Raw genomic sequence first — 11,051 nt, 5'->3', positions numbered from 1 at the left:
TACTGAGTGGAGGTTGCTGCCCTTTCTATCCTATCAAGCCGTCTTCTTCGACGACCGAAGTCTGCATCAAGCCGCCAAGCCGCCAAAGCGCACTTTGGTGTTTAATAAAGGCTAGTATACGCAGGTGACGGGAGGTCACACCAATAGGGTGCTTGACTGTGACTTCATTCGCTCAGGCCACAATCCTCCGGTTCAAGTGTGCAGTCAACCCGTGCAACCCGCTGATCGCGCCTCTTTTCCGGCCACACTAAGGACACATAAGGCCTAGGTTCTGTCCTTCGCAGCCCATTCCTCCGATTGATTCCCCAACTGCCTCGGCCAGTTTCTCATCATTCAACAGTACCCTCTGTTTCACCACAATCATCCGTTTTTAGTCGCCAACTTTACAACGCCTTTTCGACTTGACGTAAACTTCAAAAACATGGAAAACAATGTAAATCCTGCGATGGAGTCCATCTTATCGCAGGTGGGCGTGGAAGGGAAAAGCCGGGAAGAAATGATAGCCGAGTCCGTCAAAAAGAACGAAGACGTCCAAAATCTTTATCCACAAGTTGATTTCAAGGGAGCAGTCCTTGAGCCTACCATTCATTTGACTTATGATATTCAGGTATTGCATTCAATTCCACTCAGAGCCTGCATCTATCCTCATTCTACACCCGACGATGGCTTCCGTTTTATGAAGCTTGACCTTATCCTGACTGTGTTGACTACAGGAACACGTTGACGAATCAGACCAACGAAGGTACAATACGTTGATTGCGGAGATGCTGGAACGCACCTCAGAACCAGATCTCGCCGAAAGACTACTTTGGGAAGCAAGGGAGTGTCTCACAGGGTACCCCCAAATCTTGGCCCAGTTTGATGCGATATTTCTTGGCCAACGATCGGCTTCAAGCGTGATAAGAGATTTACATGAGTGCATGATGATGAAAAAGACGGTGGAGAGGAGGATGAGTCAACAGGTGAACGATGTGGAAAGCAGAGAAACGACACAATGATGCTTTAGAATGGAAGACGTGGGCAAGTCTTGAAGGACATCATTACTCCATAGCGTTCGCTCATACCGGCGACAGATTCAGCCAAAACCAGTGGCATTTCATCGGCCTCGAAATCTACTTCAGCAATGAAGTATACATGTAGTTCCTAAAGACTACATTTAGTGCTCGAATGGCTCATGCGAAGTTCGAGTTCCATAATGCGTCTACGTGCGCTGTTAACAATTCAAATCGAAGAGAGCCGTCAAAGAAAGTCTCAGAACGACACAGCTTACGAGGCGGCTGGTTCCGAAAAGATATAGAGTTCAAGTTGATCGAAACGTTGTTCCGAATAAGGCAGATCCGAAGCCATAGAGATGCGGCCACGCTCAATGTGAGGGCGAGAGGTGTCATTGGTGTCATATATAATTAGAACACAAATTTATCCCCGGCTCAATCATCCACATCTCCTTGGTTGTCTTCTACAAGAATCCAGCTATGGAGTACTTGGCTTCGTCCAACAACAGTAATACTCGGCAACCACACCCCCATGCATCTCCTCTGCATTCTAACGCGTAGGGACCAATGCCCAACTCATTATTTTGGTCAAACTTTCCGACATTGAGTCAGCACCGTACACGGGAGCCAGACAAATTGGCCGCTTTCCTCAGGCTCGATGCTTAGAAGACCGGCCAAATTCTCTGTTCCTCGCGTGCCACGGTGCTTTACGAAGTACTTCTGTCACTCAAGCCTGTAGAAAGAAGCACATGGGGTATCACCCGCCGGACAGAAAAACACGCACACTTAGGACGCCAACAGCACCCATAAGTAACATAAAATTATACTAAAAATGGAGAATAATAACTAGAAGTTAAGCTATCTTTTGTTGTTTTTAATATAATTTATAAGTGTTTTTTTGTCCGGCGGGTGGGTATGTAGGCTTTCACTAATGATGGCGAAGGTCGCAATCAAAGAATTGGCATTTTCACACAAGCCCAGCCTTGGCTTATTTCCTGGTCGAGCCAGAATTCAGGATTTCTGCTCACGCTTGGCGGAACCTCTCCCAGTTTCTTGGCCTTGGGGCAGAAACAGCGGGACTCGGGATTCTCTCTTGGCGGAATTTCCAAATACGCGCCCTCCTCCTGGACGATTACCGTGCCACCGACTTGGCGGAATTCTTGGCCGTTTCGAATCCACTATCGAAACTCAAGCCTCCCGTGTTGACGCCTCTCCCCCTGGAATTCCTCCCATCAGTCTCTGGCGATACTTTGCTGGCTCTCTCTCTCAGCCAGGCCTACGCAATGTAGCTGATATTCTTCCTGCCTACGGATGCTTCATATTGGATTCTTCAAGATAGCTTCGGCGTATTAGTACGCATCAATCAAAGATGACCCGGAAGCCTCTGGTGAAGCTGGGGGAATATCTTGAATTCTTGGCCGGTCTCCCTTTATCTATCTTGCGCATTCGCTTGTTATCACAGGCTTGAATTCATGGACTGCACGCGGCAAATGAATGACTCTGCATGTCTATCGTTAAAAGTATCGGTTGGGTCGGGCCTGAGAAAATTCGTTTTAGAGTGAAATCTTCTACCCAGAGCTGCTATTTTGAGAGGCTCAGGGGTGTGCAGCTGCCAATGACAATCTTCGTGGCGTAGATTCCTCGCTCACCAGCCGTCTCACGGGGGGCTGGGCATTGTGCTCGGTATTGGTCTTCACCTACGCTAGGCATGATCGGCCATGCTCAACACAATGCCAGTCAGTCCGTGTAGTACTTTACCACTTTACCAAGCCTCCTCAATCGGTTCACGCCTCAACTAAAACTGCTCGTTTTGGCTGTGTCGGGTTGATGTGGGCATCGAATTCGACAGGGTGGGTGATCCACGACCGATGCCACTTTGTTCTGCCCCTGAAATTGTGTCTCGGCCGTCAGAGCTGAAGAAAATCCCAGTCTTGGGGAGTGACTTAAACACCCCCATAGAGCCGCTGGATTGTTTTAACACCATCTGCTTCTTTTTCGTCTCGATTTCCTTCTCTTATTTTCGGGTACATCTCTCCTTTTGGTCTAACTTACTGTGCATCTCCGAAGACAATATCAGCCGACTTATCTTGCTGGCCAAGATACACTTCTGCACTTGGTATCACTCGAGAAAACTCACATCAGAATGCCGACCCTCGACGTCAGCGAGCTGAACATTGTTCTGGGCGTACTTGGTAAACCTTAACAATGATCGCCTATGACATGGTCATTTTTGTTTCTGACCTCTGATAGGTCTGTACATCCTGGCCTATGGCATCATTTCGGTCAAGATCAAGAGCAAGTGGTATCTCGGCGAGGCTTGTAGGTCTTTCATCGTCATGCTTTTGACGTCTTTTGTGAGAGAAAACGAGACTAAATCTTTCAAAGTGCCTGCTGTGGTTATAGGAATTTGTCTCGGTCCCTTGGCAGCCAAGTTCATTGATAGCGACCGATGGGGTTCCGCATCAGAAGGGCAGACCAATGCTATTACTCTGGTGTGTCGCTACTCCTAAACTTTCCAGCAACCCACTTCCAACTTCCGATCCAGAACTGACGATGAATATGTAGGGCCTTGCTCGTGTCATGATCGGCGTCCAGCTAGTGATTGCAGGCTACCAACTTCCCGCCAAGTATCAACAGAAACGATGGATGGAGATGGCCATGTGCCTGCTTCCCATTATGACCATCATGTGGCTCTGCACCACCCTTTGCATGCTAGCTACGGTCCCGAAGGTCACCCTACTCGCTGCCCTCGTCATCGCCTCATGCGTCACCTGCACCGACCCGATCCTTTCACAAGCCATCGCCAAAGGCCCCTTTGCAGACAAGTTCGTGGCCCGGGACTTGCGTGAGATGATATCGTCGGAAGCAGGGGCTAATGATGGCTTCGGTTTTCCGTTCCTCATGCTCGCGGTCTATCTCATTCGGCATGCCGATATCCCCGGGGCCGGCAAGGGAACCGAGACCGGTGCCTCCGTGGTCGAAAGGGCAGCCCAACTGTTTGCTCGCCAAGAGGAGGGGGTCGGTCGTCTTGGGGGCGGAGTCGGTGTCGCTCTGACTAATTGGGCTGTGGAGACTTGGCTCTATATCGTCCTGATGTCTGTGGCCATCGGCGCTCTCGTCGGATTTGGGTCTGGAAAGGCTCTGAAATTTGCCTTGCGGAAGAAGTGGATCGATTCCGAGAGTTACCTGCTTTACCCAACCGCTATTGGAGTATGCCATTTCCCCTTTACTCGAGATCTATCCTACTGACCACCTTTCTGTAGCTATGGCTCGTTGGCATTTGCGGCATGCTCGGTACCGATGACCTTTTAGCATGTTTCGTGGCCGGCAACGCCATGAATTGGGACGGCGATTACTTGGCTGAAACCGAAAAGCGCCACGACGAGGTTAACTCCTCGGTTGACGTCTTACTCAATTTTGGAGGATTCATGTATATCGGCTCCATTATGCCATGGGACCAGTTCAACCAGCCTGACATCACCGGACTGACTTGGGGTCGTCTATTCGCGCTAGGTGCCTTGGTCATCGCTTTCCGCCGCATCCCAGCTATCTTCATGTGCTACAAGGCGATGCCCAAAGTATGCAAAAGCTGGAAAGAAGCCCTCTTTATGGGCTACTTCGGTCCCATCGGTGCTGGAGCGGTCTTTTACGTCGAGCATACGCGCCACCTCTTTCCAGAGCTTGGCCACGGCGACACGGAGGAGACAGACCTCGTCCGAGTCATGGTACCAGTTGTCTATTGGCTTGTGCTTTTCTCCATCGTGGTCCATGGCCTGTCGATCCCCGCCTTGAACCTCGTCTACAAGTACGCTGGCGTCAAACCCATACAGGAGGATGCCGTCGAGCTGCGTCGAGCATCCATCTATGTACCGACCCCCAGCAATGCTCTTGTTGGTAATCGAGAGACTTTTATTGCTTATAACCGCTTCTCGCGGCCTGTTTTCAATACGGCAGAGCTGCCCTACATGGGGAAAGACTCAAGGACATACAGCGATGCGAAGTCGGTCGATGATTAAATGTGCGAATCAGATGTAAACTTGGGAGAGTATGAGCTAGGGTGTTTACTGGACATGAAGCATGCTTCAAAGGTGGCGAAAGATGAACTAGTCACTTTCTAGGATATGCATGCCTACCTCAATACTAGGAACACGACTCTTACATCTGAAGCAAGTTACATGAAAGAGCGACAGATACTTATCAAGCCCCACGAATAAACGAACGAATCGAAATACCAAATCCGGAGAAATGTACCCTGATGTATTGCATGTGTTGCCCCGGTCCACTGTCAGCTTATTGCAACATCGCAACTGGGTCTTCACGTGGATCTTTGACAACTGTAGCAATACTACGGGTGCACCAACTGAGACATTCGGCATCCAATTTGGGGTAACAGTTCCCGAAAAAGGTGGTAGCAAGTCTAGAGGGCATCTCTGAAGGAAAGACAACCATTAATATCTGACATTTGAGACCTTGCTCAACTCCTTCGTTCTGCCTTACAACTCATGATCGACGCTGCGATATGCGCGCAATAAATCCTCCGCACGGGACGAACCTTTCTGCAGTCAGAGTGTGCTCCATGATGGGCTCGGGCGAGGAAAGTCCCACTACTCTGCATGTTCATGATATTCACAGGGCTTCCTGTGGCAGTGAGGACTAACAGATCATCGTCAAGACTCAAGAAAGCAAGTTGAGCCCAATGATACCGATTCGTCCTCGTGGTGAGTTGCAAGACCGTTGAACCATGAGCAACCCCGAGTTGCCGAGTTGAGCCAAAGTTTTACGAAAATGTCAGGCAATGTCTCGAAAGATGCCCCTCAAAGTCCGAAGTAGGCGGTAATGTATCCTCATTGCGCCAAGATGTGATGCTGCGACCTGTTTTTATGTAGCAGTGGCAGTGTAAGTATGAGTTTAGAAAGCGCTCCCTTCGCTTGTATGGTAAACTCAGCGTCGTGACGAGCTATATAACCTCAAGAGATTCCCAAGGTAATCTCATAGCAACACCATTTCTCCTCATCATTTCAAGACACATTGATCTCCCAATCTCAGAGTTGCAACGGCACCTCCTACTGTTGGGGGTTGGTTAACTACAACTGCGATATTGGCTCATGTGTACGTTTCCATCTCTCAGCAACTAACACGATTCATAATTTGGATACAATGAGATCCAAGCCTACTGTAGCATATGGTTGACTCTGTGCAATATTAGGTTGGAAGTGGGGGCGGAGATGGCTCTTGTTGTGGATGGCCCAGCCAAGGTGGTGGCGCCCATTGCCCCAACGGTGGATGGTAAATGGTATTAGAGAAAAGACACTTCTGGAGCGGGTAAAGAGTAGATATCAGGAACGACAATAAGATTAAACGAGTCCTTTTAACGGTTCCAATCCAAGCCTTCTTCAGAAAGCAATCAGTAGTGCGCGAATCACTAGTTTGTAGAGTCGTAGCAAAATGAAAGGCGTTAGGAAGCCGACACTGGCGTTTGAAGTTCCTTACTTACTGTCCCTGCCTTCTTGACCACTTTCAGCGCCTAAGAACAAATTCACGTTTGTAGAGAAATCCCAATATTCAACTCTTCGGACTTTGATAACGGCTGAAATCCCTTCTCTGATCCTGCGATTCGCGAGGCTAAGCAAACGCTTCAAACGTCTTTCAACATTCCCATTCCCATTCTCACATGTTTTCTACCTGTAGCAATGCACCGTTCCCATTCTCACATGTTTTCTAGCTGTAGCAATGCGCCGTTCCTCATGATATTCAGTCAATTCCTCCTCGGATATTTCTAGGCCACCCCCCAGCTTATCAAGAAGCCTAATTAGCCAAAGGCTACACCGGTTCCTTTTGGCCGCCGATGGTGGCGTGTCGCCTTTCGAATCTGAGAGACTGAGGTCTGCCCCGTTCTTAACCAGGTCAACAACCATATCTTCTCGGCGGATTGATATGGCTGAGAATAATGGTGAGTCGCATCCATCCCGTCTGGTATTAGGGTCTGCTCCTTTCTTAAGAAGAAGCTGAAGCATTTCTCTATCATGACTAAACGTAGCAAGGTGTAACGCTGTGTATCCGGCACGGTTCAATGCATTAATATCTGCCCGACCGTCAACGAGTAGCCTGACAACGATATTATGAAGACATCTCCCGCATCCAAGCGACCTCTCAGGTAATCGGGTATTCATTGGTTCAAAATTTGCATCGTTATCATCGAGAAGTCGTGTGATCTCTTCATAGCCGAATGACGAAGCAAGTTTAACTGCCGAGTGCCCTTGGTGATTGCCCGGTTGGATATCTGGTCCACCGTTAACAACAATCTTGGCGATCACCTGGTCGACGTTTAGGAGAGCAGGTTGCATTGCCGCATCGCAATCATCATTGCTATTGTAGAAGTCTAAAGACAAGTCGTAACGCCTGTATATTCCTGTGGAATTCCTTCCGTTGGTAGCAAAATGTAGTGCTGTATTTCCAACTTGGCTCACAGATCTGACATTTGCACCATTGTCAATAAGTATCTGTACAATCCGCTCATCGCCTTCTCTACAAGCATCATGTACTACTGTTTCACCATTTTTGCTTCTGGCATTTACGTCTGCTCCATGGTCGATAAGAAGCTTTACAACCGCTTCATGGCCTTGCTTAGATGCTCGCATGAGTGGGGTAAACTCCTCACGGTCAGGTTTATTGACCTTACCCCCGGCTTGTAGAATAAGGGCGACCATACTGAGCCGATCATTGTGAGCAGCCCATGATAATGGCGTTCGTCCCTTGAAGTATGACAAATCCTTCCTATGTTGCAAACCTTCCATTATGCTCAGTCCATTGTGAACAATGGATGATGTTCTCAGGATGGCAGCAACTGACTTGCTGTTCCCATGGGCCAGCGCAGCAAACAGAGGATATTCGTACCTGTCTGCAGAAAAACATTGCAAACTCTCGCTTGTGTTTGAACGTATGAGCCTCGAGCAGTCCATTTCCGCAAAGATGTATATGGGATTCGTTTCAGGTCTGTAGCGGCGTACTTTGTGCTTCTCAAAGTGGTTGTAAATGCCAACCCACTTTCCCAGCGGAAACTGGACCAGAAATTGATCTTGAGAAATGCCAGCGGCCGCGATGTCGGCATGGAAGAGCACCTGCTGGCTTGCGTATTCCATAAATGGATACTGCCTCAAAGATTCTTCCGAAGTCGAAGTTGAGGCCAAGTAATGGCGAATGTACGCGTCGCAGCAATCTTTCAATCTTTCGTGGCTCGGTAGCTCCCAGTCGAAGCCCAGTTCGGGCCATAGTTCGGAAAGTCCTCCAGCCTTGAGAAGGTAGCCTCTGACAGATTCGTGTATGAACTGGACTTTTGGCTGGGCGGATTTGGTAATCTCTGCCAGCCCTTTTGAGAAGCTAATTACGCATCTCGATGCGTTCTCCCCAGCGTCAGACCCGCCAACTTTTGGAGGATCGGGATCAGCATGGCCACGTGGGAATAGACCAAACCAGAGTGCATGGTGGAACTCTTCAGGTCGTAAAGGCCTCTTGGCACAGAGGATCCAGATGACGCACAAGAACAGCTCTTCCATATTCTTGGTATCACGCGTCAAGATGTCCTTGAATAGGGCGCCCAGGTTGTTTGGTAACTCGATGAGTCTTTTCTTCAAAGCCAGTCCACCTTGCGAGTACTCGGTATTGAGGATGTCAACGACTAAAATGAGCCAGAGAAACACACCCGCGGCCTTTTCCAGAAGTTCGGCGTGCAGATCTTCGACAGGAGTGGGATTATTAAACCGAAGGCGACTTTTGATGTAGTTTCCCATATCTTGCGTGTGGCCTGGTTGATTCTCGAGTACCATTTCCACCCCCCTTTTGACGACAATATATGGATAATGTCGACTGGAAAAACAAATTCGAAGGGTGATGCCGTCTGTTGACGCTTCTTCCGCTAAGTCCTCGAACTCTCGGATCATGTCCATGATTTGTTGCTCGTCGCATTCGTCCAGAGCATCGATGAAGCAAGTCAGCCGAAGTTGGCCAAGCGCAAGAACGGCTTGAGAAAACAGATCTTTGAGCGTGTCCAAGCTGGGGCAACCCTCATTCCTCTGTTGAGCCGGCCATAATTCCTCAAGCACTGATAGAAGTTGGGAATGCCCTTGCAACAGCTGGAATAGCAACGAACGGTACATCCCTTCGATTGATCTTTCCAAATATTCGCCTCGAGCGTTGAAAAAGAATGCAATTACGAGCGGAGACCAGTTATATTTTTTTTGCATTTTGCATTTTGGACAAGGCGAATTTCATGATTGTTGATTTTCCCGCGCCTGGCTTACCACGGATCCAAAGCAACTCGTGATGCTCCTCGAGATCATCCTTGTTAAGGCATTTTTGGTAATCTGGATGTTTGATGAACCATGCGCAGGTTTTGATATGTGCCTTCTTGACAGTTAATCGACGAGAGTCCATCTGGTCAAATTTAAGAGTCTCCATCAGCTGAATCTGTACTTGTTGCTGATTGGGATGAACTTGTGCTATAGATAGTGGTCAGCAATGGGTCATGATTCCCAAACAGTTCGTGTACATACAAGGTCCAACACGAGAGACAGCTCGTGTACCAGAGTCAGCCGAGGGGAGTACGGAGAGCTCTCTAGTGTATGCTGCCGCTGCAGCTGCCGCGTACCTCTGCCAGTCCATATTCTTGTGGGAATCTGCGTAGTCGCAGATCCCTCGAATTGGCAGGCAAGGAACAATGTCCATGATACCCGCAGCCTCCATTTCAAAACACACAACATCAAGAGTACGAGCAGCAGTGTCTCTCTCGGCGGCGTTCTTCATGACTTGATTGCCAGACGCAATCGCTCAGTAGCGCATGATAGGATCATCGTTCGATCGCGCGCGTCGAGGCATATGTTTTGTTTGATCGCAGTAGTCACATGGATCTGATGGCTCCGGATGGTCGTACGTTGAGAGGAAAAGGCGATCAGCGGCTATCGGACGACCGTAATGCGGAAGTGTCTCAAATCTTTCTTTCAGGATTTGAGGAACTCGGCTGGGTTCTCGATCGTGTTTCGCCCGAAGGACTGTGATGGCTTTGCCAAAGGAATGATGGAGAGTCCTTGGGATTGCTGTGCGTTGAATTTCGGCGCCTGTTCCAATTTTGCCGAGATCGTATTGCATCGTCCTCGTACCAACGACAACATCTCCCAAGCGTATGTCGTTGGCGCTACCCGGCACAACCCCTCCAATGCCGACCATCAGTGCTAATCGGGTTGATGGAAATGTACGGACAAGGTTTGTGACCACATTTGCCGCATTATTGGTCCCATATTGGTCCGCTGGTAGGCAAGTGATGACAACGCTGTGTCCCTCGATGCTTCCCAGAGTGTAGGTATTGGTGTCGACTGTGTAGGCATTGCCATAGGAAGTATGGAGAGGGAGGGCGTCATGCTCCTCGTCTAGCATGGCCTCCGCGGCCACAAGCTCTGTCGGTAATGCGCAGATCCAGGCTACTGTGTAGCGATGGCGTTCTAGTCGCCCTTCGTCGGCCGAATTCCGAGTCTCACTGTCCCAGTCTTCAAGGAGAGTTCGTTGCCGTTTGCGTGTGCCGGAGACACTCCAGCGAGCATCAGCGGGCCATGGACGCTTGCCGTCCATCACGAATAATGGACTGAGAATTTATTCGTCTTCTAGAACCGAGATAAGGTAAGAAGGTTTCCCTCTTCAACATTGAGGCTGTGGAAAACAATGGAGGAAGCTGGTGAGGAGGGGTTGTGATGAACAGGTGGGAGAAGTCAAGAGGTCGTGAGGGGAGCATCAGGCTGTGCGGACCACAGCCACGTAGCAGGCAACAAGTCATCCGCATCTTTCCCAATCAAATACCAATCATTCGTCCAGCCATAGCAGGGGTAGGAACAAAAGTAAAAAGTGAGCCTGCTTCATCACCATTGGGTAAGGTAAGGCAGACTCACCAACACGGTACGCCCTGCCGAAGTTGAAGAAGCGAGAAGATCATGTTCAAGGCGAAAAGATGTGAGGATTATATAACAAAGCTGTTGCAAGTCGCTGAACGTTTTGATGCCACCGTCTAACGCAATC

General features: G+C 49.1%; 3 protein-coding genes across 3 annotated transcripts; 2 read left to right on the top strand and 1 right to left on the bottom strand.

Annotated features, from left to right (window-relative positions):
• Nucleotides 1-306: 306 nt before the first annotated feature.
• On the top strand, nt 307-1,446 carry BDP81DRAFT_480710 (uncharacterized protein). The gene is made up of 2 exons (XM_060594939.1): nt 307-607; nt 714-1,446. Exons 1-2 carry the CDS (start codon nt 422-424, stop codon nt 996-998), a joined length of 471 nt encoding a protein of 156 aa, XP_060446438.1. The 5' UTR covers nt 307-421; the 3' UTR covers nt 999-1,446.
• Nucleotides 1,447-3,135: 1,689 nt separating this feature from the next.
• BDP81DRAFT_480709 (Cation/H+ exchanger) lies at nt 3,136-5,212 on the top strand (the record flags this gene model as incomplete). The annotated part of the gene is made up of 5 exons (XM_060594938.1): nt 3,136-3,184; nt 3,243-3,311; nt 3,378-3,484; nt 3,558-4,202; nt 4,256-5,212. 5 exons carry the CDS (start codon nt 3,136-3,138, stop codon nt 5,006-5,008), a joined length of 1,623 nt encoding a protein of 540 aa, XP_060446437.1. The 3' UTR covers nt 5,009-5,212.
• A 1,447-nt stretch (nt 5,213-6,659) lies between these two features.
• On the bottom strand, nt 6,660-10,610 carry BDP81DRAFT_460453 (uncharacterized protein; the record flags this gene model as incomplete). The annotated part of the gene is made up of 11 exons (XM_060593656.1): nt 6,660-6,674; nt 6,905-6,981; nt 7,021-7,097; nt 7,140-7,437; nt 7,477-7,515; nt 7,546-9,061; nt 9,092-9,158; nt 9,247-9,487; nt 9,542-9,814; nt 9,890-10,465; nt 10,520-10,610. 11 exons carry the CDS (start codon nt 10,608-10,610, stop codon nt 6,660-6,662), a joined length of 3,270 nt encoding a protein of 1,089 aa, XP_060446436.1.
• Between the last annotated feature and the right edge of the window lie 441 nt (nt 10,611-11,051).

This window comes from Colletotrichum phormii (assembly GCF_030913505.1).
Source record: "Colletotrichum phormii strain CBS 102054 chromosome Unknown BDP81scaffold_8, whole genome shotgun sequence".
Classification (NCBI taxonomy): domain Eukaryota; kingdom Fungi; phylum Ascomycota; class Sordariomycetes; order Glomerellales; family Glomerellaceae; genus Colletotrichum; species Colletotrichum phormii.
The sequence above is the reverse complement of the archived record's forward strand: the minus strand, read 5'-3'. Positions and strand labels throughout refer to the sequence as shown.

What these genes read in the sequence shown, in the direction of transcription:
- BDP81DRAFT_480710 (XM_060594939.1), top strand. Translation starts at nt 422, where the DNA reads ATGGAAAACAATGTAAATCCTGCGATGGAGTCCATCTTATCGCAGGTG. An exon ending in ATTTGACTTATGATATTCAG is followed by an intron (nt 608 to 713) that starts GTATTGCATTCA and finishes TGTTGACTACAG; the next exon opens with GAACACGTTGACGAATCAGA.